The sequence below is a fragment of the Physeter macrocephalus genome, chromosome 17, assembly GCF_002837175.3.
Source record: "Physeter macrocephalus isolate SW-GA chromosome 17, ASM283717v5, whole genome shotgun sequence".
Lineage (NCBI taxonomy): Eukaryota > Metazoa > Chordata > Mammalia > Artiodactyla > Physeteridae > Physeter > Physeter macrocephalus.
This window is the reverse complement of record NC_041230.1, coordinates 29,092,687-29,119,057: the sequence shown is the minus strand read 5'-3', so window position 1 is coordinate 29,119,057 and position 26,371 is coordinate 29,092,687. Positions and strand designations below refer to the sequence as shown.

At 58.4% G+C, this 26,371-nt stretch overlaps 2 protein-coding genes across 20 annotated transcripts in view; one reads left to right on the top strand and one right to left on the bottom strand.

Moving 5' to 3' along the window:
• The window catches only part of KIFC3 (kinesin family member C3), a 36,353-nt gene extending 14,978 nt beyond the window's left edge, over positions 1-21,375 (top strand). For 4 of the 13 annotated variants that reach the window (XM_028477491.2, XM_055078820.1, XM_055078819.1 and 1 more), the window contains 16 exons: positions 8,353-8,418; positions 8,895-9,038; positions 9,169-9,408; positions 9,927-10,100; positions 10,620-10,767; positions 10,850-10,980; positions 12,159-12,270; positions 13,558-13,739; positions 14,995-15,099; positions 17,513-17,643; positions 18,148-18,271; positions 18,516-18,645; positions 18,744-18,973; positions 19,365-19,499; positions 19,949-20,057; positions 20,769-21,374. In XM_028477491.2, coding sequence (XP_028333292.1) covers positions 8,931-9,038; positions 9,169-9,408; positions 9,927-10,100; positions 10,620-10,767; positions 10,850-10,980; positions 12,159-12,270; positions 13,558-13,739; positions 14,995-15,099; positions 17,513-17,643; positions 18,148-18,271; positions 18,516-18,645; positions 18,744-18,973; positions 19,365-19,499; positions 19,949-20,057; positions 20,769-20,794 — 2,085 coding nt within the window. In that variant the 5' untranslated portion in view covers positions 8,353-8,418; positions 8,895-8,930 and the 3' untranslated portion in view covers positions 20,795-21,374. Of the gene's footprint in view, positions 1-8,352; positions 8,419-8,894; positions 9,039-9,168; positions 9,409-9,926; positions 10,101-10,619; positions 10,768-10,849; positions 10,981-12,158; positions 12,271-13,557; positions 13,740-14,994; positions 15,100-17,512; positions 17,644-18,147; positions 18,272-18,515; positions 18,646-18,729; positions 18,974-19,364; positions 19,500-19,948; positions 20,058-20,541; positions 20,571-20,768 lie in introns of those variants that run through there. The other 9 variants (XM_055078818.1, XM_028477488.2, XM_028477490.2 and 6 more) reach the window with 6 other exon arrangements.
• The window catches only part of KATNB1 (katanin regulatory subunit B1), a 30,897-nt gene continuing 18,290 nt past the window's right edge, over positions 13,765-26,371 (bottom strand). For 3 of the 7 annotated variants that reach the window (XM_055078825.1, XM_055078829.1, XM_028477494.2), the window contains 11 exons: positions 26,147-26,337; positions 25,919-26,040; positions 25,447-25,497; positions 24,463-24,530; positions 24,192-24,311; positions 23,951-24,100; positions 23,683-23,759; positions 23,530-23,604; positions 23,176-23,292; positions 22,435-22,831; positions 19,508-19,699 (listed from right to left, as the gene is read on the bottom strand). In XM_055078825.1, the coding sequence (XP_054934800.1) occupies positions 22,699-22,831; positions 23,176-23,292; positions 23,530-23,604; positions 23,683-23,759; positions 23,951-24,100; positions 24,192-24,311; positions 24,463-24,530; positions 25,447-25,497; positions 25,919-26,040; positions 26,147-26,337 (1,104 nt within the window). In that variant the 3' untranslated portion in view covers positions 19,508-19,699; positions 22,435-22,698. Of the gene's footprint in view, positions 13,907-19,507; positions 19,872-20,582; positions 20,712-22,236; positions 22,381-22,410; positions 22,832-23,175; positions 23,293-23,529; positions 23,605-23,682; positions 23,760-23,950; positions 24,101-24,191; positions 24,312-24,462; positions 24,531-25,446; positions 25,498-25,918; positions 26,041-26,146; positions 26,338-26,371 lie in introns of those variants that run through there. The other 4 variants (XM_055078827.1, XM_055078826.1, XM_055078828.1 and 1 more) reach the window with 4 other exon arrangements.

Sequence of the window (26,371 nt, the reverse complement as noted above, 5' to 3'; positions counted from 1 at the left end):
GCTGGGTGCCTGGTATGTATGGGCACCCAGCTGAGCAGCGGGGGTGTCCAGGTGGACAGGCACGCCCTGGCCTGCGGAGGCTGCGGTCTGGGGGAGGACAGACGTTTGTTACATGCACTTATGAAAAGTTGGAAGAGTAACAAGGGCTCTGCAGGCGGGTACACACACAGGGAATGAGGGTTTCTACCACGTGCCTTCGTCGGGGAGATCAGGAACTGTAGGGGAGGTCGGGGCCGGCCTCCCTGAGAGAGCGGCTCTGGAGCTGAGGTCTGGCACAGGGCAGAGGAAGTGCATTCATTCTGAGCTGAGGGAACAGTCAGTGCAAAGGGACCGTGGCAGGGGGAGCAGAATGAATATCAGGGCGAACCAAGGCTTGTGTAGCCGCAACGTGGCACGAGGTGCTGCCCCATGGGGCTGTGGGGCTGGTCTAGGGCCCTCCCTGCAGGACGCATGTCTGACCTGTGGCAAGAGCTCTTCCGGTTTAGTTTGTCCGGGCACTTCACTTTTGAAACAAGTTTTGTTTTTTAAAGAACTTGACTGAGATATAATTCACATACCATAAAACTCACCCCTTTAAAGTGTACAGCGTACGGTCTTAAGTATATTGGTGATGCAGCTATCACCACTATCTAATTTTAGAACATTTTTATCACCCTACAAAGACCTATTGTCACTCCCCATATGCCCCTCCCCCCCAACCCTTGGCAACCACTGCTCTGCTTTTTTTTTGGTTCGTTTGTATGGATTTACCTTTTCTGAATGTTGCATATAAATTAAATAACAATATATGGTCTTTTGTGACTTTAAACAAATTTTTAAGAAACAGTTTTTCCTTTAATTAGCAAAATTGACTTACTTTTTAGAGGGGAAGTTGCGGGTCAAGCATCTCAGCCTTTTTGGTGTCCTTAAGTGCCAGCTCTCCAGATATGCCTGACCCCTCCCCTCCCCCCAACCTCCACGCCTCTGGATGATTTGGAGAATTCAGAATGGTTCCTGGTCTTTGCTCATATTTTATTCCTGAACTTTCTGACTGCCAGGTCTTTTCTGAAAAATATCTCAGGAGATGCACCTGAAGCTCCAGGTCTCTGAGCCACTCTTTGGAGAGTCTGACTCTGTAGAGCTGTGGCCAACCACTTGGGCCTAGAGCTGGGTTCAAATCCTGACTTTGGCACTACTCATTAGCTGTGTGACCTTGGGCTAATTAATTACTGCTCTGCAGCTCAGTTTCCTCATCTGTGAAATGGACATAATAACAGTACCTGGTGAGATGACCCAGTATTATTGGTGTCGCCACTGCCACCACCGTCAATCATCGTTACCAGGAATGGTGTTAGATTTGGAATCACGTGAGTAGGGTTCTAGTCCTGGCTGTGCAGCTGTAGCAAGTCACTTCCTCTCTGAGCCTTCATTTACCAGTCTCGACACTGGGTCAGATAGATGTTGCTTCGTCGTTATTGGGCAGCTCAATTATGGGACTGGACAGGAACACGGATGGCAAACTGTAAAGTGCTAATGAGGTGTCACTTCTGTGTGCTCTGGTCTCCTGTCAGCCTCACTGTGGTTTGACACAGATTGACCTTTCTGGTCTTCTATACGTTGCTCTGCAGGGGTTCCAATCCTAGGGTCACCACTTAGTGGTCAGGTGACCTTGAACAAGTTGCCTAACCATGACTTAATCTCTTGGAACCTCAGTTTTTCTTCCTGTGAAATGGCGATAATAATAGTATGTACCTAACAGGATTGGGGGGTTCAAAGTGATGATCTTATGAAGCCCCGCTGCCCCACTGGCAAAGCTGACTCAGCAACTGGGGCTGCCATTGTCCCTGTTGGAACCCGGACTTGTGAGGGCTTCAGGAGTCTTTTTCAGGCCTCCCCTTGGATGTGTCAGATGGAGATGTTTATATTTTCTGGAAGCTCACTGTGTGCCTTGTGGGGAGCACTCGGGTCAAAGGTCCTCAGTCCTGGGGCACCCAGCGGCCCCAGGCCACGTGCTGGTGGCCTTGAGCTCCCGTCCTCTGTGGATGTCCCTGTGCTCGAGCAGTGGCCTGCACGCTTCCAAGGCTCCTACCATCGTTACACACACCCAGACTGCACCCCTCCTCTTATTGCCCCCACACCTCAAGATAGAACCTTACATTGTGAGCAGAAACCACAGGCTGGAAGACTAGATCTAGCCCTCAAATGCGCCTTGTTTGTTTGACCTGCTTTTTTCTTTTTTTTTTTTTTAACCACTTTAAAAATTGTGGTAGAATGTACATAACATAAAATTTACCATCTTAAGCATTTTTAAGTGTACAGTTCAGGGTATTAATGTATCACATTATTGTACAACCGTCACCACCATCCATCTCCAGAACTCTTTTCATCCTGCAAAACTGAAACTCTGTCCCCATTGAACACTAACTCTTCATCACCCCAGCTGCTAGCAACCACCATTCTGCTGTCTCTATGAATTTAGCTATTCTAGGTATTACACGTAAGTGGAATCACAGTATTTGTCTTTCTGTGTCTGGCTTATTTCACTTAGCATAGTGCTCTCCAAGTTCATTCATCTTGTTGCAAATGGCAGGATTTCCTTTTTTAAGGTAGACTAACATTCTATTGTATGGCTAGACCACATTTAGCTTATCCATTCATCCATAAATGGACACTTGGGTTGCTCCCACATTTTAGCTGTTATGAATAATACTGCTATGAACATGGGTGTGCAGATATCTCTTTGAGACCCTGCTTTCAATAACTTTGGGTATATGCCCAGAAGTGGAATTCCTGGATCATATGGAAGTTCTATTTAAAATCTTTTGAGGAATCTACCACATTGTTTTCTACACTGGGTGCACCATTTTATAGTCTCACCAGTAGGGCACAGAGGTTCCAGTTTCTCCATATCCTTACCAATACTTGCTATTTTCTGAGTTGCCTTTTTTTTTTTTTAAATAATAGCCATCCTAATGGGTATGGAGTGGTATCTCATTATGGCTTTGATTAGCATTTCCCTAATGATTAGTGATATTGTGCATCTTTTCACGTGCTAATTGGCCGTGTGTATATAATCTTTGGAGAAATGTCTGTTCAAGTCCTTTGCGCATTTTGAATTGGGTTCTTTTGTTGTTGTTGAGTGGTAGGAGTCCTTTATATATTCTGAATATTAGCCCCTTATCAGATATGTGATTTACAGATAGTTTCTCCCACTCTGTGGGTTGCCTTTACACTCCGTTGACAGTCTTTTGATGCACAAAAATTTTTTTGATGAAGTCCAACTTACCTTATTTTTCTTTTATTGCCTGTACTTTTGACATCAAGAAATCATTGCCAGATCTGATGTCATGATGCTTTTCCCTTATGTTTTCTTCTAAGAGGGTTATAGTTTTAGCTTATATGTTTCAGTCTTTGATCCATTTTGATCCATTCTTTTGCGTGTGGATATCCAATTTTCCCAGCACCATTTGTTGAAAAGACTGTCCTTTCCTCATTGAAAATCTTGGCACCGTTGTCAAAAATCAATTGACCATATACATGAGGGTTTATAACTGGGCTCTCTCTCCTATTCCATTGTTCCATATGTCTGTCTTTATGCCAGTACCACACTGTTTTGATTACTGTAGCTTTGTAGTAAGTTTTGATATCAGGAGGTGCGAGTCCTACAACTTTATTCTTCTTTTTCAAGATTGTTTTGGCTATTTGGCTTTTGAGATTCCATATGAATTTTAGGATGGATGCTGATATTTCTGCAAAAAATGGCATTGGGATTTAGATAGAGATTGGATTGAATCTGTAGATTGCTTTGGGCAGTATTGACATCTTAACAATACTGTTTCCAGACTATGAATGCAGGCTGTGTTTCCATTTACTGGTATCATCTTTAATTTCTTACAGCAACATTTTGTAGTTTTCAGCGTACAAGTCTCTTGTCTCCTTGGTTAAGTTTATTCCTACACGTTTTATTCTTTCTGATGCTATTTTAAACGGAATTACTGTCTTAATTTCCTTTTCGGACTGTTCAGCGTTAGTTCATAGAAATGCAACTGATTTTTCTGTGTTATATCCCGCAACTCTGCTGAATTTATTAGTTCCAGCTGTCCTGATTGTATGATCAAATTAGTTGCCACCATTTAAATCTTAGCTAAGTTCATATAAAAATCTCAACTTCCTTTTTTTTTGTCATAAAATACTGGAAGTTGTGGCACCTCTGGGCTGACATTCCCACATGACATGCACTGCCTGGAGCCCATTAGCAGCTCCTGCCTTTGGCAGAAGTGAGCATCCTTCAGCACACCCCAGCCTCCACCACCTCTGCTCCCCCGTGCCCTGCCTGACCGCTCTCTCACAGACCCTGCTTCTCCTGGCCCCTCATGCATTCAGCACTCTTTCTACATGTGTTTACTGAGCGCCTACTATATGCCAGGTACCGTTCTAGGCACTGGGGGTGCAGCACTGATACAACAAATATCCCTGTCTTCACGGACTTTCATTCTAGTAATAGACTTATTATGTGCTGGGCCCTGTCCTAAGCACTTTATATATGTTACTCATGTAATCTCACTTAATCCTCCAGACCTCCTCAGTGAGGTAGCCTCATTCTCCTGCTAAGGAAATGGAGAGAGGCACGGTGGAGTTGAGACATGTCCAAGTTTGTCTGGCAAGGTAGGGTGATGTCTGTATTCGAAACCCGAGCAGTCTGGCCTGAGAGTCCGTGTTCCCAAAGCCCCTTGGTGGCAGGAGGACTCAAATGTGGAAACTCAGCAGTGGAGGCAGGGTGGGATGGATGTAGCCAGTCGGGCCTGGTCAGTGGTCACGTACGTAGGTAACCAGGAGTCAGGTCTCCCGGGAGGGGGAGTGTGTTGGGGACAGGATGGGGTGCTTCCCGGGGCCGCCCCTCAGGCCTCTGGGCTGCGTCTCCTTGGGGCCGTCTGGATCCCAGGCCGTCTCATCTTCCCAGCTCAGCAATGCCTTGGTCTTGCCACTGGGAGAGCCCTCCGTTCCTCAGAAGACAGCCGATGATGGAGGGCCAGGTTTGGTGAGAGGTTGGGGGCTAATCAGGAGGTTGTCTGTGTCAAGAGGAGCAGACAGCTGGGAAAACACAGCCTGGCACAGGGCAGCCGCACCCTCCGCTGAGCCCGCTTCTGCTGGGAGATGTAACTGTGGGTTTGCGTCCGGTCAGCAGACAGGCACCAGCTCCCTCTCCCTCAAGGCCCCCCCCGCACCAGGCTTGTGGCTCAGTTTCTCAGGATGACTAGGACCCTGAGCCCGGGGAGGGCTGTGGCACAAACCCAGCCTGGTCCCTTCTCAGCCCTGGGGTTGACCTTGTGCTCTCCGGGGGGCCATCACAGCAGCCGGTCAGGAGGCCGCGTGCCCCTCTGGCCTGGCTCTTTGCACTCAGGAGCGAGCGCGCTGCCCCCTCGCCGTCACTTCCGTGCTCACTGAGTGTCTCCGGTGTGCTGGGCACCTCCCGAAGAGCTGATGGAGAAGGTCCCCCCGGCACCCCGACCCCTTGCGTACAGATGCAGGCACCGTCGCTGACTCAGAGCTGTACTGGGTGGGTGAAGGGCGTGCCTGCAGGGGCCCCCTCCGCAGAAGGCCCCGCTCTCTGGTCAGGTTCACCCTCAGCTCCCCGTCTCTGCTCCGAGCCCTCCTCCCGTACTTGGTTTTGTCTCCGTCTCCTGTGCTCGCTGTTTTCCCTGACCCTGAGAGACTCGCCTGTTCTCCCTCCCAGGCTGGGAGAAGTCTGTTGTCTTCCCTGCAGGCCCTCCCGAAGCCGACCCCCCCGGGGCTGGAGGGCAAGGGTCCCACTCCCGGGCAGTGCGCCTCCTTAGTTACTAGTCAGCCCCCAGTGGAGCTGGCCGGCCCGGGGCGCAGGCACCGCGCACCACGGGGTGGTTTGTGCCTGACCGGACACCCTGCGGTGTCAGTGGGCCGTGCTCCTCCGCCGCCCGAGACTAGCCAGGAGATGACGAGTGCCTGACATTTCTGACAAAAGGGGTCTTTTACAGCCTCTTCCTCATCCCTCCACCCCGCCCCCAGCCTGCCTCGTGGGGCAGCCGCCTCCTTTTGGGGCGCCCCTCAGAGATGCCAGACAGAGGCCAGGAGCACCCAGTGTTCTGATTGTGATGTAAGAAGGGAACAGGAATTGGGCTGCAGGCAGGTGTCAGGCAGGCATCCTGACTCCCGAGTAAACACTGGGAAACCCCGCTTTCACTGCATCGGGTCTGAGTGCCAGTGGCACTCACTTGCTTGTTGGACAAGCAAGGTCCGAGCCCACCCAGCCTGGTGCCGAGGAAGCAGCCTGTCTGGGGCACCAGCTCCGTGCAAGTAGATCTTCCTGGGGTGATTTCTGAGGGAGGGGAGGCAGGAGGGGGACCCCAACCTTTCAAAAGGAGGTAGACTCCACCTATTTCAGGGTGGAGGGGAGTGCAAGAGGAATATATATTCTTTGAGACTTAAAAATTACTGCAAATCGAAAAGAATTTGTCAGACATCATTCCATAGCCCAGAGCCCTCTACTTTTTTGTATTGCATATGCGATTTTGTTTCTGGATTTTTCTTTGACTTCATATGTTGAGGAGCTTTTCCCCACATCATTTAAAACTCCTGATAAACATGAGTGTAATGACTACCCAGTAGTCCATGAGTGCACATACTGTAATCCACCTAACCGTTCCCCTAATGTGGCATTCAGGTTATTCCCCATGACTAAGGAATGAAAGGCTGCCCTATTCAAACTGTCCCTCACTCCCCTCCAGGGCGAAGGAACTGAGGCTCCGTGTACCAGGCTTTTAACAGAAGGGGGTATTGGAGTGGGCAGAGAAATGGCACGGGCTTTGCTGCCTGGCCTGGTCCGTACCCAGCACATTGCTAGGAAGGAATGTGCTGGTGGAGCAGGTGACAGAGGTGACCTTCGTGGGTGCAGCCCTTAAGTCACCTGCTTGTCCACCAGGAGGCCTTGGGCAGCCAGGTTGGGTCTCCCAACCCCTCTCTGGGTCTTGTGTTCTTGGAATCCGCCTCCCCAACTACGAGTGAGCAGCGCTGCTGTCACAGGCCTTTTCCTTGGAGGTGGGGTCACGCCAATGGCCCGCTTCCTCCCCCAGCTTGCTCAGAAAAGCAGAGGCTGACTTGTGGTCCAGCCGCCTTCTCCAGCGCCAGGAGGCGGTTGGCTCTGAGCTCGTGCTGTGCACAAACTGTTAAGGACATCTCAGCCATATGTAGTGGGGAGATTTTACGCACACACCCCCAAAATCCCAATGTCTGGCCTCTCTTGAAAGGTCAGAAGTTTGATGCCACTGGGCCTGTGTCCCCCCACCCCCCCAGTTGCAGTCCTCTGTCTCCTTCAGGTGGATCTTGGGCATCTAGTCCTGCACTGCCCCTCACCTGCCTTACCTGGCTGGTGGCCCCTGTAGGCGGTGGGCTTTGTCTCCTGATGTTTAGTAACAAGAGCCCAATGCTTGTGCAAACCACACCTCCTTGTCCCCCAGAGAGGGCGTCTGACTCACTACCTTTTCCAAGGTTCCGTGCGATCAACACAGAATGTTGTGCAAGAAAAAGCTCAAACAGGCTCTGATGAACACTGGTGCCAAAGTCTTTGTCTGCATTTTGGGTTATTTCCCGGGGGGGAGAGTTTCCTGGAGGTGGGCTGATGTAGAACCAGGGTCTAGGCCTGCGGGGAGGGCAGGCAGCCATCCTGGGATCCTGCTCTCTCGGGGCTGGTTTCCCCTCCCTGGGCTCTGGTTGAACCAGGTCACCCTTGCCTCCTGATGGGGTGCACACCCCTTCTCTTTCCAACAGCCTCCACTGGCCATAGCTCTCCGGCAAGGCAGACTGGGAGCTGGGGTGGAGGTGGGTCCCAGATGTGCCCTGGTCGGCCCATCTCCACAGACAGACTCACCAGGAACCACTCAAAGTAGAACATTCTAGGGGCCGGTCAAGGACCGATCCAGGTTTTGTAGTGCCTGGAGTGTATACACTTTGGAGGCCCCTTAAGGAAAAAAGAATGTTAAATGACAAATACAGAAGTAGGTTCAGGCCTGGGTAGGGGCCTGTGCAAAGGCAGGCGTCCTGAGGGTCAGCCTCCTGAGTCCCCCGGCGAGCTGCCCCTGGCGTGGGCCCAGGCTGGCACAGGGGTCACCTCGGCTGTACTCGCTCCCCGGACTCTCCTGTAAGCCCAGACTGGCTGGTCCTGTGACGGGAGAGGGTGCTGAGAGCTGTCAGGACCAGGCCAGGTGCCTAGCACCTAGAGTCCCAGGTGTGGCCTGATGCTTGAACACAGGGAGGACTGGGGCTCTGGCTTTGGGCGAGAGGCCTGGGTGTGGGCTGGAGGAGAGAATCCAGGCTCAGCGTGCCCCGGCTTTGTGCTGGCAGGTGGAACACCTGAAGCAGAAGCTCATAAGCCAGGCCCAGGAAGTGAGCCGCCTTCGATCGGAGCTGGTGAGCCCGACCACGCCATCCTAACGGGGCGGGGCTGGGGGGGGAGCTCTCCATGTACTTATCACCACTCACTGTGCCCACGAAGTGGTGTGACCCGTAACAGGAGGGAGGTTAATTCTTACTTGCTGATGTAAAGTAGGAGTGTGAACTCTGTGTATAAATATGACTTTCCTTGTAACTTTCACACTCAGGAAAATGGAATGAAAGGGGTTGGGGTGCAGCCGGGAGCAGTTCCTGTCTCACCACCCTCCTCCATCTCTTCCTCTCCTCTGCTTTTGTCTTTATCGTCTCTGGAGCCCCTCCTCTCTTCTCTCCATCCATCACTGGCCTTTCTTTCTCTTTTCTCCTTCTCTCTGTCTCCCCACCTCTCCCCTCTCCCCTGCACTGTCTCTGCCTCCCCGCTCCGTCCTTCCCCCTGATCTGCCCTTGCCACATGCTCCCCCAACCCCCCGACCCCGGGCTCTGGCTCTCTGCAGGGAGGCACCGACTTGGAGAAGCACCGGGACCTGCTGATGGTGGAGAATGAGCGACTGAGGCAGGAGATGCGGCGCTGCGAGGCCGAGCTGCAGGAGCTGCGGGCCAAGCCGGTGGCGCCCTGCACAGGCTGCGAGCACAGCCAGGTGGGCCCAGGGCCGGGGTGGTCCCGGGGCGCTCGATTCCCAACGGTCACCCCACTTCCTCACGCTGACTCCTGCCCACTGGTCTCACACCTGTCCCGGCCCCCGCGCCTCCCCGGCCGTCTGTCTGCAGGAGAGCGCCCAGCTCCGCGACAAGCTGTCCCAGCTGCAGCTGGAGGTGGCGGAGAACAAAGGCTTGCTGTCAGAGCTGAACCTGGAGGTGCAGCAGAAGACCGACCGGCTGGCCGAGGTGGAGCTGCGGCTCAAGGACTGCCTGGCCGAGAAGGCGCAGGAGGAGGAGCGGCTCAGCCGGCGCCTGCGTGACAGCCACGAGACCATCGCCAGCCTGCGGGCCCAGTCGCCGCCCGTCAAGGTGAGCCTGGGGCCAGGTGGCTGCACCGCACCGCTTGCGGTGCCCTGTGCGCACCCGGAGCACGCCTCAACTCTGGTCCCTGGAGCCCAGGATGGGCTGGACGTAGGAGGGGCTTGTCTTGGTGAATAAGTAGGTGCGGGGGGGTTGAAGGAATCCTTCCAGATCTGCTCTCGGGCTGGCCCCTTCCCCTTCTTGCTGTCCAGGGCCAGGCCATGTAGGCATCCAGCAACTGATGCTTGAGGTGCCCGCTGTGTGCCAGCCATGGACGTGATGCATCGCTAGAGTCTGCCCTCGTCTTTGCCCTTCTTGTCTGTTCTGGGCCCAGTCTTGGGCCACAGCCAGGCTCCCGGTGGGCTCATTAAGATGAGAAGATTCCAGGAGGCCCTTGCAGCTTTCTGGAAAGCCCAGACCTCGGGGCTCCTCTAGTTTATTCTGAAGGCCATTGGTGGCATGTTCCTGAGGGTCCCCCCAGGGTCCCAGGGTAAGGTCAAGGCACCCACCCCTCCCTCCCCTCACAGTATGTCATGAAGACGGTGGAGGTGGAGTCGTCCAAGACCAAGCAGGCCCTCAGTGAGTCCCAGGCCCGGAACCAGCACCTGCAGGAGCAGGTGGCCATGCAGAGGCAGGTGCTGAAGGAGATGGAGCACCAGCTGCAGAGCTCGCATCAGCTGGCCGCGCAGCTCCGGGCACAGGTGTGCATGTCTATCCGGGCAGCGTGTGCACGCCGGGCCCCAACGCCAGACACCGGCCTTTGGCACGGTGCAGCAGCTGAGCGCTTGGGGTTCGACAGACCTGGGTTTCAGTCCCTCCTCTCCCCGCTGGCCGTGTGACCAAGGGCGGGTTTCTGTTTCCTCCTCTGTAAAATGATCTGATCACAGAACGCACCTCCCAGTGGGGCTTGACCTAATCACAAGATTCGCTCAGGGCCCGGCACACGTGCTCTTGGAAGGGTACTCTATAGTCAGTATCATAACAAATGCTTTCCCCTGCTCTCCTGGGGCCTGTGGCTTGTGACCTGTGTTATGTGCCGGGACCCAGGTTGGTGCTGGACTGATGCCGGGAAGTAGCTGCACGGAGCTCCCAGCCCTTTCAGGGAGAGAGACGGCCATCCTACCCCACCTGTGTGTGTGTGTTCACGTGTGCAAGGCGTGAGGGGTGGGGCTTCTTTCTCTGCGTGGCGCACGGCACTAAGCTTCTGGCCCTGACCGCAGATCACCATGTACGAGTCGGAGCTGGAGCGGGCACACGGGCAGATGCTGGAGGAGATGCAGTCCCTGGAGGAGGACAAGAACCGGGCCATCGAGGAGGCCTTCGCCAGAGCCCAGGTGGAGATGAAGGCTGTGCACGAGAACCTGGCAGGTGAGCCGTCCAGCCGGGCTCTAGTCTGCCCCACGCCACAGCCCTTCACCCCGTCTGCCTCTCACCCCTTGTGTCTCCATAGGTGTCCGGACCAACCTGCTGACGCTGCAGCCAGCACTGCGGACCCTGACCAACGACTACAATGGGCTCAAGCGTCAGGTGCGTGGCTTCCCGCTGCTGCTGCAGGAGGCCCTCAAGAGCGTCAAGGCCGAGGTGAGTGCAGGCCATGGGGGCGCGGGGCTGGGAGAGGCCTTGGAGCCCCTGGGCAGATGCAGCAGCTACCTAGCGCGCCCTTCCCAAACTCAAAGCCCCCAGATGGCAGCTCCTGTCCCACACACGCACTGCTGTCCCCAGACCATTTGAAAAACAGTCTGGTCAAGAGCAGGTATTTGGGTATAAACCAAACATGTCACCTATATCTTTATATCTCATATGTGCTATGCATATCTTTAGATCTCAAACATGCTACACATATCCTTAGATCTGTTAGGTTTAATTTAATTTTTTTAAGCTGTACTTGTGCAGTATGAGAAGAGCCAATGTCTCTTAAGTGCCTCCTACGTGCTGAGCCTTTTATAGCCGTCGGCTCCTTGAATCTGTATGACAGCTCTGCAGGGTAGAGAGACATGTATTTTGGGAGTCGAAAATAGTTCTTCTCCTTTAAAAAATTATGTCAATAAAACACGGACATGTTGAAAGTACACACCTCCCAGAAGGGCACTCAGATAAAAAGGAAAGGCCTCTCTCTGCCACTCAGCCTGCTCCCCAAAGGAGGCCTGTCTCCCAGCATTTCCCCCGAAGGGTGTTCTGAGTATGATGAAAACTGTTGACATTTATGTACATGGACACGCACTTCCCTTTCACCCAATAAAGGGGAGCAGGTGTATGTGTGGCTTGCATCTTGTTTCTTTTCCTTATGAAATGTAACTTGGAGATCTTTACCTACCAGCTCCTACAAATCCACGAGTTAGATGTTGTTATCCCCATTTTACAGATGAGAAAATTGAGGCTTGAATACACTGAGCCAGTTGCTTCTGGTCCCCCAGGTCCTCAGGGTAGAGCCGGGATTTGGGTCCAGCTGAATCATGTAGTCAAGTGCTGGTGCCGTGGAGTGAGGGCTGAGTCCCGGCTCTTTACTCATCTGCAGGGCAACCTTGAGATTGGCTTAGCCTCTCTAGGGCTCAGTTTCTTGCTCTGTAAAATGGGCCTGTTCGCAGTACCTACCCAGAGGGGTTATTGGGAAGATGTGACGTGTGACAGCGCATGTCAAGTACTGGGTCCAGGGCAGGAGGCAGTGAGCAGACTGCTGGGGGGAGGGGGCGGGGGCGAGCAGCCGGGCAAGCAAGGCCGGTGGAGCTGGCCCCCTGGCGGTGCTGTGCATCCCCCACTAGATCGGCCAGGCCATCGAGGAGGTCAACAGCAACAACCAGGAGCTGCTGCGCAAGTACCGCCGGGAGCTGCAGCTGCGCAAGAAGTGCCACAATGAGCTCGTGCGGCTGAAAGGTGACCGCTGGGCGGGCTGGGGGGTGCCTAGCGGAGGGAGCCCTGACCTGCCTCGGAAGTGAGCCTGTCCTTCCCCATGGCCCCCAGCACCACTCCTTGGAGCTCTGCCCTGTCATCGAGGAGCTACTGTAATTCCCTCTTTGTAGACGAGGAAAGCGAGGCACAGAGACGTCACAGGGAATTTGCTCAAAACTGCATGGCTAGTGAATGGTCCACCTTGGATCTGTTCAACTCTGAAACCTTTGCCCAATGCCTGTGGCAGGCTACCAGGTGGCGGAGGGGTAGGGTATTGAAGCATTGGGTGGTGGGTGGCTAGAATGCCACTTATTCTGATCTAGGGCCTGGTCAAGCTTGAGACACCACCTATTCATGGCACAAAGGTCTAGGGCGCACCTGCTCTGTGCCAAGTGCCGTTCCAGACAGTGAGGATATGGCTTTGGGCGCCACAGAACCTGTCCCTGCCTTCATGGTGGTTACTTCAGCGTGGGGAGAGCGGACAGTGATCATTAATCACTCAGAAAACCCCATCGCTACCCCTTTCCTTTACCCAGGCTGGGGAGGGGCTCTGAGAGCCCCTGGGTATCTGACAGTTGAGGGTGTCGAGGGGGCTTCCCGTAGGAGATAAAACCAGGGCTGAGACCTGGACTGTGAGGTCGAGTGGACAGGTGAAGGGAAGGTGGGGCCATGCTAGATGTGATGGGGAGTTTTCTCTTCATTCCAGGAACTCTGGGGTCCCACCCAAAGGCTTGAAGCAAGGGGGTGGCATGATCAGATCTGTGCTTCAGACACCCCTGGGGCTGCCCTGTTGCCTGTGCCCATCTCCTGCCTGGTCCTTTCTGCCCATCTGATTCCCAAGCCCTGTCCTGGCATTCACTGTGCCCTTCTAGAGTGATAGAATAAGCCCCTTGGCTTGCTGGGATCCAAGCCCCTCGTTGTGTACGTGAGGAAACTGAAGTCCAGGTGTATAAAGAGTTGTCCACTTTGGTATCCCACCCAAACTGGATGCAGTGTCTGAGCCCCACAACTGACCTTTCCTCCATGTCCCCGAGGTGAGGCTCCTACCGTCAACTGGTTTGCTCAGCAAGAAAATGTATTGATACGTTAATTCATACTATAGCCTGAGTGACTGATCAAATCTTTGCGGGCCACCTTGCCCTCGGGGGCCTTACTTAGAAGGCAGGGGGCTCTTGAGCCACTAGCCTGCTCCAGACGTCAGCGGACACCAGTGTGGAGGCAGTCTGGTCTTGACCTGGTCTGTACCCTTCTCTCTTCCTCCACCCAATCCAGGGAACATCCGGGTGATTGCCCGTGTCCGGCCAGTCACCAAAGAGGATGGGGAAGGACCTGAGGCGACCAATGCTGTGACCTTTGATCCCGACGACGACTCCATCATTCACCTGCTGCACAAAGGAAAGCCCGTCTCCTTTGAGCTGGACAAGGTCTTCTCCCCGCAAGCCTCACAGCAGGACGTGAGTGTGGCCCTGCGGGGAGAGGGACAGAGAACAGTGGAGGGAGGGGGAGACAGACTCACCTCACCTGTAGAGGGAGAGATGTTGGGAGCTGGACAAAAATAAGTATAAGGGAGGGCAGACAGGATGGAGAAGCCCAGTGCTCCACGGTCCCTCTCTTTTCACCTCTGGAGGAGAGAAGAGGGTGGGAAGGTAAACTGAGGGTTTTGGAAGCCTCTGCTAAGAAGGGCAGATCCGTGCGCAGCCTAGGGCACCCACGTGGCCCCACCCATCCTCACAGCCACACCCACTCTCAGGCCCATCCCACCCATGTGACCCCTCCCACCCTCATAGCCACACCCACTAACATGGCCTCTCCCACTCACGTGGTTCCTCTCCCATACTCAGCCACATCGGCTCTCACAGTCCCTCCCAGTCACGTGGCCCCGCTCATCCACAGGACCCTCCTGTGGATGAGCGGGGCCACCTCCAGCCAGGAACACCTCCTCTATCAGTCCCGTGGGTCTTCCTAGGAACTCCCATGCTGCCCCCCAGGCCTCAGGGAGGAGCCCTTAGCCTTCCTCTCCCCTACTCAGCCACATCCGCTCTCACAGTCCCTCCCAGTCACGTGGCCCCGCTCATCCACAGGACCCTGGCCTGCATGGAGGCAGGCCCCTCCAGCCAGGAACACCTCCTCTATCAGTCCCGTGGGTCTTCCTAGGAACTCCCATGCTGCCCCCCAGGCCTCAGGGAGGAGCCCTTAGCCTGTGGGAACCATGTGTTCTCAGCATCCACTCTTCCCTCATCTCTGCCAGGGCCAACCTGGGAGGCCTGTTTTGCCGATGCCCTCCTGTCCCCATGCTGGGCTTTATCTTTGCCCCTGTCCTTTGTTGCCGGCTGGCAGGCAGGTAGGCCAGCCGGCCCGTGGAGGTGCCAGGCACACGCTTTCTCGGCCTTCATTTGCAGACCCACCTTGAGAGGGGGAGAAGCTGGGGGAGGGCTCCTGAGTTCCTGGTCTGGGCGGCCCCTCCCTCAGGTGCTGGTGGACAGTAATTACTGCCCTGACTTCCCTTCAGTCTTTTGGCAATGAGGTTGCCCACTAACGCCTAGTGTAAGTGACTTATTAGTCACAGATTCCTCCACAGTGAGCTGGTTGCCCACAATAACAAATGCTGTATTAGGGGAGCGGAGCAGTCAGGGGGAGGTGGCTGGTGGGGGCCCCTGGACCCAGCAGCCTTGGCAGCCCTTCACCCTCCATCCCACGTCCCCTCTGCAGGTGTTCCAGGAGGTGCAGGCCCTGATCACCTCCTGCATCGACGGCTTCAACGTCTGCATCTTCGCCTACGGCCAGACGGGTGCTGGCAAGACATACACGATGGAGGTGGGTACCCGCTGGATGGGGCAGGGATCCAGAGTGAAGACCAACCCCTTGCTGCCATTGATGGGGGCTCCCCTCATTGGTCTCGAGGTTCTGCGTGGGGTGTGTTTTGCCTCACTTGGGTCTTCATAACCACCCTGGAGCAGAGCCCATAGCTATCCGTGTTAGCCCCGAGGCACCAGGCCTGCAGAGGGGCACCCTGCCCAAGCATACCTGTATGGTCCCAGTAGGTATGGGGGAGGGGAGGGTGTGCCGATGACAACCTCTGGCCTCAGAGGGGTCTCGGCCTGGGCTCAGAGTCCAGGGCAGATCACTGTGACGTCTCGCAGGATTGGCTTTCATTTCACCCACACACATTTATTGGGCTCCTGTTGTAGGGCTGCCATGCCGGGCCCTGGAAGTGTCAGGATGAATGAGGCGGCGATCTCGGCCCTCAAGGAGATACCCGGGCAGTGGGAGAGACTGGCCAGTGAAGGTTGTCATGGGACGCCTAGCTCCTTTTAAAATATTTTATTTATTTGGCCGTGTTAGGTCTTAGTTGCAGCAGGCGGGCTCCTTAGTCGTGGCACGTGTGCTCCTTAGTCGCGGCTCGCCAGCTTCTTAATTGTGGCATGCGAAAAAGTTGTGACGTGCGTGTGGGATCTATTTCCCTGACCAGGGATCGAATCCGGGCCCCCTGCACTGGGAGCGTGGAGTCTTAACCACTGCGCCACCCGGGAAGTCCCGGGCGCCCAGCTCTTACCTGCAGCTCCCAGGGCCTCATCTCCCTGCCTGTGCCATGCCCCCCTCTATGGGATGTGGCTGGGAGTGGGGGGATGGAGAGGAGGAAGAAACTTGACTATAGATAAAAATGGAGCCATTTCCCTGGCTCTTGAGGGGGGGGTATTGTGGGATTCTCCAGGTAGGGGAGGGGGGCGGGTCTCCTGCTGTCCCAACCAGGGGTGTGAGAGGGCCCTGCAGGGCCAGGCGAGTCTTAACCACTGCGCCACCCGGGAAGTCCCGGGCGCCCAGCTCTTACCTGCAGCTCCCAGGGCCTCATCTCCCTGCCTGTGCCATGCCCCCCTCTATGGGATGTGGCTGGGAGTGGGGGGATGGAGAGGAGGAAGAAACTTGACTATAGATAAAAATGGAGCCATTTCCCTGGCTCTTGAGGGGGGGGTATTGTGGGATTCTCCAGGTAGGGGAGGGGGGCGGGTCTCCTGCTGTCCCAACCAGGGGTGTGAGAGGTCCCTGCTGGCCCAGGCTGTTAGGCACCCTTTGGGAAGGCTGTCATGGTGGTCCTTTCTCCCCCAGTCTGGACCTTCTTTTCCCTCAGTTCTGGGATTGGCAAGACTGGTGAGTAGGGGGCAGGCCAAGCGAGATGGGGAGGTGAAGGGCGAGGGATGTGTGCAGCACCTTCTAGGCTCCCAGCTCTGTCTTGGGTGCTTAGAGTTGACCACCAGGGGCCTCCATCCTCCAACACGTCCCTGCCGAGCCCCACTGTGCATCAGGCACCGTGCCTGGGGCGCGGGGCACAGCCGTGGCCAGGGTGCCTGACCCCACGGAGCCAGCCCACCAGTGGGGAGACAGCAGTGCACACGGCAAATCAGGATGTGTCCTGTTAGGTGCTAGGGAGAAAACTTCGGCCAGGTCTGAGGAACCAACAGTGAGGGGAGGGATCGGGCATTTGGAGGGAGAGGAAGCCTCCCTGAGGAGGTGACTTTGGTGCAGACACCTAAGCCAGTCACGGAGAGGAGGATGGGGAAGAGCACTCCGGGTAGACGGAACAGCAGGGCTGGGACCACGGGTCTGGGGCGTGCTGGGGAGGATGCTGAGGCCCAGCAAGGAGGCCCCAGTGGCAGAAGTGAAGTGAGGGTGGGAGGTGCCGTGATAAGGGAGGCCCAGGTGAGGACTCCAGATTTCTTTCTAGAAAGGCCAGCCAGCCCATCCGGCCCCAGTTCACTTGCCAGCTCTGCCTGTGCCTCCCCTGCATCACCCACAGAGCCTGGCTCATGGCCTAGCTGACAATGAGCCCCTCACTGTCATACATTCATACATGTCATACAATCATACATTCCCGGGGCCCCCTCCCAGGTGGCCCACCAGGGCCAGGTATCCATCAGCAGCCCCTGTGTGCAGGCCTGGGCCAGGTGCTTCACCTGGTACTCTGCTTTAAGTCTCAGGCCCAATCCTGGCAGGGTGGGGCCGTTTTAAAGGCGGGGAAACTGAGGCCCAAGGAGGTGAAGTTGCTTGTAGCTGGTGGAGGGCGTTTTGGGGGGCAGACCGGCATGCAGGTGGGGAGCTTCAGTCAGGGAGGCTGGCCTGTGAGGCGTAGCCAGAGCAGGTGGGGACCACAGATACCATGTGAGCATCTGCACGGGCCAGCCCACATGGTGGGGGGAGGCCTGGCTCACCGGGGCCTTGATTCTGCCCGCAGGGGACCCTTGAGAACCCAGGCATCAACCAGCGGGCCCTGCAGCTGCTATTCTCCGAGGTGCAGGAGAAGGCGTCTGACTGGGAGTATACCATCACCGTCAGCGCGGCCGAGATCTACAACGAGGTCCTCAGGTGAGGGGCCCTCGGCGGAAGGCCCTCGAGTGGGAGCCCCTCAGGTGGGAGCCCTTAGGTGGGAGCTGAATGTCCTGACTCAGCCCAGGGGATTCACTGGTCCCAGGCCCCTCCCCGGCGCTAGCAGGCAGGAGGAGGAGGGCTGTCTGAGCCCACCTGGGATACCCAGACAAAGGCACTCCTTTTCCCCTTGAAGTGTCCTCACCCTACCTGCAGGCTGCACCAGGTGGTGAAGAGTAAGTGGGGTCTTGGGAGGACCTGCCCACAGGGGCTCAGTGCATCGTGGGGGCAGGAGTAGCAGCACCCCAGGACTTTGGGGGAACATTCCATCTCTGCCCTTCAGCAGACTGAGCGCAGAGGGGGGGCAGGGGGAGGGGCTTAGCCCCATGGTCCGGGAAGGCTTCCAGAAGTGTGATGGTTGGGGGAACGTTCCAGGCTGGGGGTGGGTGCAGTGCAAGCGGAGGGCAGACTGCGAGGAGGGCAGTGACCGTCCTCCTTGCTCAGGGACCTGCTGGGGCAGGAGCCCCAGGAGAAACTGGAGATCCGGCTGTGTCCCAACGGCAGCGGGCAGCTGTACGTGCCAGGGCTGACGGAGTTCCAGGTGCAGAGTGTGGAGGACATCAACAAGGTGTGGGGCTGTGGGGGCCGGGGGTGGGGAAAGGCTGGGGAGACCCTGCCCACAGCAGAGCTGCCCCAGAGGACACAATGGGGGACGGATGCAGGCTCTGCCAGGTCCCCAGGCCTCTCTGAGCCTGTTTCCTCCCCTGGACGAGGCAGAGGGTGCCGCCCCCTCACAGGGGTACTCGGGGACGGTTGATTCTGAGGACCCCACTCCAAACCCCGTGCCTCTCTCTGCCCTCCCTGGACCCCAGGTGTTCGAGTTCGGCCACACCAACCGCACCACGGAGTTCACCAACCTGAACGAGCACAGCTCGCGCTCGCATGCCTTGCTCATCGTGACGGTGCACGGCGTGGACGGCAGCACCGGTCTCCGCACCACGGGTGAGTGAGGGCCCCAGCCGCCAGGCCTGAGCCACCCCCGTTCCCCCCTCCGCGCCTCTCCCGGGGTGGCCTTGACCTGCCCAGCACCCTCCCTGCAGGGAAGCTGAACCTGGTGGACTTGGCTGGCTCGGAGCGCGTGGGCAAGTCGGGAGCCGAGGGCAGCCGCCTGCGGGAGGCACAGCACATCAACAAGTCGCTGTCAGCCCTGGGGGACGTCATTGCCGCCCTGCGTTCCCGCCAGGGCCACGTGCCCTTCCGCAACTCCAAGCTCACCTACCTGCTGCAGGACTCGCTCAGCGGGGACAGCAAGACCCTCATGGTGGTGCAGGTGAGGGCCCCAGGCAGGCCGGATGGCGTGACCATTAGCATGTAGGGGCTTAAGCAGCTCCAAGAACAGGGACCCCCCCCCACCCACCTTACCCTGCGGCCCAGGTACCCTCCCAGGCTGTGCAGGGAAGAGCCTCCTGTCATCAGCGGCTCCGAAGTCAGTGACATGTGGCCCCCTTCCCCCGCAGCCTCCCCACAGACCTGGCCACGTGCACCGTGTGTCTGGCAAGTTCCTCCATTTCTGCCCCCTTGGTTGCCCTCCTCCCCTCCCTCTCAGTCTTGTCCAGGGAGCCTTCTAGAGTCCCGTGGTTGTGGGCTCCCTTTGGTGCCCCTTCTAGTTCTGCGAGGGCAGCCGGCCAGCTGGGTGGGGAGTGAGCTCTTGTGTCCCCTAGGTGTCCCCCGTGGAGAAGAATACCAGTGAGACGCTCTATTCCCTCAAGTTTGCCGAGAGGGTGCGCTCCGTGGAGCTAGGCCCCGGGTCCCGCAGGGCAGAGCTCGGGTCCTGGTCCAGCCAGGAGCATCTAGAGGTACGGGGACCACCACAGGCCTGCCTCAGGCCAGTACTGGGTCATAGACATCCCGGTCATGGGCAGGAGGGAGGGTTTGGAGGGGAGGACAGTGTGGAGTGGTGGAGGAGGGGAAGATACCAGAGGGGGTGGAGCCAGAACTTGAACCCAAACCCAGTAGCCTCTTTAGTCCAGGTGTTCTTTCTCAGCCTCAGAGGTACCTGTGGGGGTGATCAGCTGGTCGGAGGTGGGGCGGGGGCGGGTGCAGGCTGGCACACGGGCCCTCAGTAGTAACTAGTTCACTTCTTTACGTATGCTGTCTCACACCCTCCCCGCCATGGTATTGTATCATCGTCATGTCCATCTTGCAGATGAGGAAACCATTTCAGGTGGCTGGGGAGGGAAACGTGTGGGGTAGGGGGCAGACCCAGGGCAGCAGGCCCCGCCCACCTGCCCTTCTCTGCTCACAGTGGGAGCCAGCTTGCCAGACGCCACAGCCCTCAGCACGAGCCCACTCGGCCCCTGGCTCTGGGACCACTAGCCGCCCAGGGTCCATCAGGAGGAAGCTGCAGACCTCGGGTGAGTCTTTAGGGAGTGGGCCAGGCTGCCCTTATCTGAATGGGCTTTTTCTTTTCTTTCCTTTTTTTTTTTTTAAGTTTATAAAACTTCTCCAGAACCTGTTTCACAACCTTCCCTGGCCCTGGGAAGTAGCCAGGGCAGATAGTGCTGGGTCCAGCCCTCTGGGCTCCTAGCAGGGCTGCTGACATGAGGCCCGGGACACAATCCTCTGAGGCTGGGCTGGCTTGGCTCATGCAAGACACACCATCCAAGGCAGGCCTTGGCTCCCGGGGGGAGAAAGGACAAGGCTCACCTGTCCCAGATGAGGAGTGAGCCAGGCCCCAGGACTAGAATACGGGGCTCCAGCCCCCAGCTTGGCCCACTCACAGAAGGGCCTGGTGAGTGTTTGAGTCTAAAGGGGAGAGGGGGCAGCAGGGTCCCGGGGTGGGGGTGGTCCTGGCCCAAGGCGGGCCCACCGGTGAGACACCTGTTGCTTTGATTTCAGCCTGACGGCTGGGGCTGCAAAGTCTCCAGGTGAGTGTCGGGCCCGCAGCCCAGGGCTGCCCGCCCAGCCGCCTGGCCGCCTGGGGTTGCAGGGCTGTGCCGGGAAGCTGGCTTCTCAGGGCGGGGTCTGGGGTTCGCTGCCTGCTGCCTGTGTGCTTCTGCAGCTCCCTCCTGCTCCGGGACAGAGGTTGACAATCCTGGTGCTGACGAGCCCTCCCCCTCCCGCAGGGAAGTCGAGGCCGTTGCCTGTGTGATGGACATGCCCACTCTGCCGGGCCCGGGACTGGGTCCTGACGCCTGGCTGGCCTGTTCCTGCTGCAGCGCCTGGAGCCCGCAAGGCAGAGGCCAGAGTGGAGGCTCCTCGTTCGCCCGTCTCCCCTCAGAGATAAGAAACACGCTCAGAAGGAAATGGTGTCTCGGCTGTGGCTCCGGGCGCAGGTGGCACGGGCTGGCCCAACCCTCCCCAGCCTGCAGGGCCCCTTCCTAGTGGGTGGGCTGAGGAGCCCCCAGAAGGCCCAGGAACAGTGGGAACTGGGCGGTTGGTGGGTGGCCCTGCCCCACTCTTTTCTGGCTCCCAGGGAGGAGTCTCACTTGGCGTGTATATAGCGTTCGTAGGTGTACGCAGGTCACGGGCCGGGCTGCGTTTATGGCCGGCAGGAGGCCAGGGGCTGGGGACCTTGCTGCTCCCCCTCACCTGCCTGGCACCAGGCTTCTCCTGGCCCACCGGCCTCTTGACCTTTTCCTCCCTCTGAAATCCTATTTAAGAACTTTTGGAAGCTTAGCCATTTTTACTTATTAAAATAACCTTTTTACACAAGCATTGTCTGGAAGAGTCGGTCTCGTGAACCCCTGGTCAGATCGCAGGGAGCAAGCGGGGCATTGGCACGTGCCATTGGCTCCCCACTGCTGGCTGGCCACCAAGTCAGGATAATGTTTTTCTGAACATTCCTGACTAGGAGGGGCCACCTCCCCCAGCCCCCATCCTTATCATGACTGACCCATACAACAGTGCTGTCAGTCACCTCCATCTTATAGATGGGAAACTCAAGCTCTCCATAGGCTTGCCAAAAACCCAGCCGGAGTGGGCCCCACTCCACCGCCTGCCCTCTGCCCTGGCCTTGCCCCCTTAAGTGAACTGGCCACAGGTGAGTGCCGCACCCCTCCTCCCTCTGCCGACAGCACCCCACCCACCAGGGCAGCACCACCCCTGCTGCTCGCCCCCACGGGGGTTGTGCTGGCCTGTACCCGCTCCCAGCCTTGGGGAAACATGGGCAGGGCTCAGTGAGGCCCTCCCACCAAACTGGGGTGGTTCCCTTATGCCTCAGGAGCATAAAAGGGACGACCACTGGGTCAGGGGAGCTGTTCCGGCCAGCCAGCACCGGGGGCTCCTGCAGGGAGTGAAAGCTGTTTGGAGGATGGGGCAGCTGCCCTTCCGGTCCTATCCCTTGAGGCCTCCTGGGGGGATGGGGGAGGGTGGTGGGCCCTGGGTCAGCCTAGTGGTGGCCATGCCTGCAAGGCTGGGGTCCTGGCCCCCTGCAGTGTACACCTGCTGGCCTTGGAGGCATCCACAGGACAGCTGGGAGTGTGGCTGAGACGGAGGAGATGAGCTGATGAGCCCACTCCTCACCTGTTTCTCCTAGCCGTGAAAGGGGGAGTTGCTGGGTCCCTCTTCTCCCCAGAACAAGTCTGAACTTACCCCTTCCCGCCGGCCCATCGCTCTGCTGCCCCCTGCTGGCCACGCCGCCTGGTGCACCGCCTCTGGGTCTTGGAGAAGGAGTGGTCTCATCTTTGAAGAGCCAGGCAGGCAATATGGGGCCCAGGAGAGCCTTGTGGCCAGAGGCTGCACCTCCCAGCAAGAAAAGCAAGGAATAGTTACAAATTTAATAAAATTCACCTTATAAATTACAGCAGCAGCCCCAGGGCTCGGTTCGCTGCCCCAGGAAGCAGGAGTCGGACAAAGCTGGGCAGCTGTTGCTGGAGAGAAGTTGTCAGCGTTTAGGGCTGTGGAGGTGGCCAGTGGGCCAGCGCCACCGCCTCTAGAGTGGCCGCAGGGCAGCAGCGGGGGCCGGGCAGAGGCTCATGGGCCGGTGGGCGCACAGGGAACAGGAGTGGGGGGGCCCGAGGCCAGGCCTGAGGGTGCCACCACCCTCTGGGCTCCTCAGTCCAAACTGGCCATGAGCAGGTGCAGCTCGCGGAAGGCACTGCCGTGGCGGCCGCTCAAGCCCGACTTGCTCTTGACGAGGCCGCTGATGCTCCTGAGCTGCTTGTAGCAGACCCGGCACTTGTGCAGCCTGCAGGCAGAGGGGCCACGCTTGAGGCGGCTGGCCGGCACGGTCACCGTTACCCCCACCCAACCCCGGAGCCTTTCCTGTTCGAATCGGTCCGGCCCTCCTCCCGGAGGAAGGCTGAGGCCCAGAGCGCAGGACCCACTGAGGCTGGCCCAGGGCGCAGTGCAGAGCCAGGCCACGGGGGAACCAAGGCTCTGGCAACCCTACCCCGTGCCCTGAGCCACCGTCCCAGGCACAATGACCTCCATAAGCTGTTTCAGCAGCGCGACCAACAAGCAGGCTGGGCCCCCAGGCCTGTGCTCTCGCTTGATGTGGCACCCCTGCCACACACGCCACTGGCTCCTCACCTCTCCTCCCGGCTGATGTCCACACCCACGGTGGGCGGGGCCGCCAGCATGTCTGTGATCAGGGGCAGAAACCGCTGCAGGATCAGCTTCAGAGAGGTGCAGCCCGTCTGGACATAGCTTCAGAGGCAGGGGGATGGATGGAGTCACAAATAGAAAGACAGAGAGCAAGGTACACAGAGACAAAGGGGGCAGAGACAGGATCAGAGAGGCAGCATGGGCTCGTTTTCACTCTGGCCTCTCAAATTTGGAGGGCCCAGCAATGCTGCACAGCCACCTCACAAGGGCACCGGCCCTGGGGGGTCTTTCCCATGGTCCCTCCCTGCTGGGAGGCAGGTGCGGCTTCCCCACCCGTACCTCTCATACTTGCTCTGCAGAAGCTTCTCGATCTGTGGCAGGACGGTGGTGCATAGGTCCAGCTTCCACAGGGAGCTGGGGAGAGGGCCAGGGACATGTGCCCTCAGTGCCCGGCCCTGCCCACTCCCCCCACCCCCCGCCATAGCCACTTACGCTTTCTGGTTGACAATGTTAAGGAGGTCTACTACCACGGACAGGTCATTGATGGCCACGGCCGAGTCCACCGACGTCTGTGCAAACAGAGCACCCGTCAGAGGGGACCGGGGACTGAGTGGCCCTGCCTGGGTGTGGTGTGATGATGGGGTTTATTGCGGGCTGTTCATAAGACTGCTCGGCGTGGTGACAGGGGCCCCCTAGCTCCCCACGTGCCCCTCGGGCGGCCCTCTTCTCAACCCCAAACCCGGGGAGAGGTGGCACTTGCCTTGATGTCACCCGTGGTCCACACGGCTCGCACGGTGTCCAGGTTCTTGTGGCGGCTGGTGAGCACGACACACATGGTGTCGTGGCCTTTGCGGATCTGTGACATGGCATCCTCGTCGACCAGCTCCGCCTGCTGGGGGATCTTCACGGCCTGCATGGGACGGGTGCCCCGATGCTGGCAGCCAAGTTCTGCCCTCACCCCACGGGCCTCCACCCGCCCTCAGCCTGGGCCCCCCACTCACAGGCAGGAAGTCGGAGGCCTTCAGTCCGATGGGCTCGTTCCGGGTGGCAGGGATGATGGCAGACTCGGCCTTGGGTGCAGGGGTGGAGGTGACGACTGGGGGCCGGGACAGGACCTCGAGCTGGAGGGGTCCGGGGCTCAGCAGGTGGCCAGCCCAAGGCCTCCCTCCCTCCCTCTCAGCCCCCCCTCCCCCGCAAGGGCCGCCCCAGCACCGATTCACGACTCCAGCCCCTCTCCGAGCCCCACACCCTGCCCGCTCCACCTGGACATACTTTTGGCACCGGGAACTGCACATCCGTGGCTGGGCTGGGCTTTGCTGCCTCCTTGGCTGTGGCCATGTCTGGAGGCGGAAGGAAAAGATCACCGGGTCAGGTCAGGCCAGGAGAAGGGACGGGAGGGTAGAAGGCTTGGGCTGGGACTGTGCGCGGCACCTCTAACGGGAGGCCTGGGGGACGGGGATTGGCCTGTCCCCTCCCCGCCCCACACACTCGGCCGCAGGTCTGGCAAAAAAGCAGGCGCCAAGCACTATGTGTGGACAGAACCCAGGGAGCTCCAGGGAGTGGCGCTCCTGTCGCCCCACTAGGAAAGGAGTGTGTTCTGGGAGGGGGCGGTGAGTGGATGGTGGATGGTGAGTGGGAGTGCGGGAGAGAGAGGCCCTTCAGGAACCCAGCCCGAGGGGCACGAGAAGATGGCCCCTTGGGGAGAAAGCAGGGGAGGGAGGGGTGGTCTGGAGGATGAGGGTGCCCTGCCCTGCTGCCTTCTCCAATAGTAAGTGAGCAGATCAGGTTTTCTCCCTCCTTAAACCCTCCAGCAGCAAAACCCCAACCCCCCGACCCAGGGCCTGCAGGGCCTGGCCTCCTGCTCCCGGACCTCAAGCCCCTGCTGTCGTCTCGGCTCCCTCCCACCTGAGGCTCTCCCCTCCTGTCTCCTCACCTGGCCCCCAGGCCTGCTTGATGTGCCGCCTCCTCAGAGCCTCACGGCCCCCCATCTACACGGGCCCCAGAGCCTCTCACCACTCCGGGCTCCTTCCTCCCCTGTGGCTGTCTACCGTTCGCCTTCCTCACTGGGTGTGGGCTCCTGACGGGGGCACCTACCTGCCTTTTCACGCTCAATCACCAGGGCCTGGCACACAGCAGGTGCTTTTGGGCGAGTGGAGGGAAAAGATCCAGTGGGAGAGAGGCTGGAAACTGTGCTGTGGGAGGGGAGGACTAGGGAGCTGGGGACCCTGGGAGGCCAGGCTCTGCCCCCCGACTCACCATCCTCCGGGGGTGCTGGAAAGGGCTCACTTCTTCGGGGTGGCGTCCGACCTGCAGAGGTAAAGGGGGCTGGGGACTCATGTGGGTCAGCCCAGGGCTGCTGTCTGAGCCCTCAGGGCCCAGCCGGCCGGGGACCCTGGGCCCGTCAGGATGCGGGGGAGGCAAGGTGGTTCCCGGGCGTGCGCACAGCTGCAGACTGTGACCCGTTCCCGGGCCCCGAACCCTCAGGCTTGCCCCTTCCCGGCCCCTTGACCCGCTGGGCCTCTCTTTGCTCGGGGCAGGCCGAGCACTGAGCGGCTGCTGGGCCTCTGCTGGGGCCTAGAGGACCTGGGAACAGAGCCCGGGCCCAGACGTGGGTTAGGAATTAAGCTAAGGGAGTGCAGCACCATGGACGCCATCCCCAGAAAGGACCATGTGCCTCCATTTCACAGAGGGGAACGCTGGGGCTCGGAGGGGAGGGCCCAGGCCTCACTGATGCTGTTCTTGGGCTGGAAGATCTCGTTGTAGTCCTCGGCGTTCTGGATCTCCGCCTGAGACTCCCGCTCGTCCTCGCTGCTGGGGCTGCGGCGCTCGCTCTCTGAGTTCTGCTTCACCCTGGGGAGCAGGCCGGGCAGAAAGGAGGTGGGGGCCCCGGTGAGGCAGGGGCCAAGGGCCCGCCTCCTGCGCCCCCCAGCGCCCTCCGGGGCCCCGAGCACCCCACCTCTGAGGCTCGCTGCCGGTGGCGCTGGGCCGCTCGTAGATGCGCCGAAGCGGGGCGCTGGGGTTTGGCGGCTGCTGCGCCGGGGGCCGGCTGTCCTGCATGGGGTCTGGGGCTACTGTGCCCGTCCTGGTGACCCGCGTCAGGTCCACCACGTAAGAGGAGACGCTGCTCTGGGAGAAGGCCACGCCTATCTGCGGAAAGCGGCAGAGCTGGGGCGGGACCCTT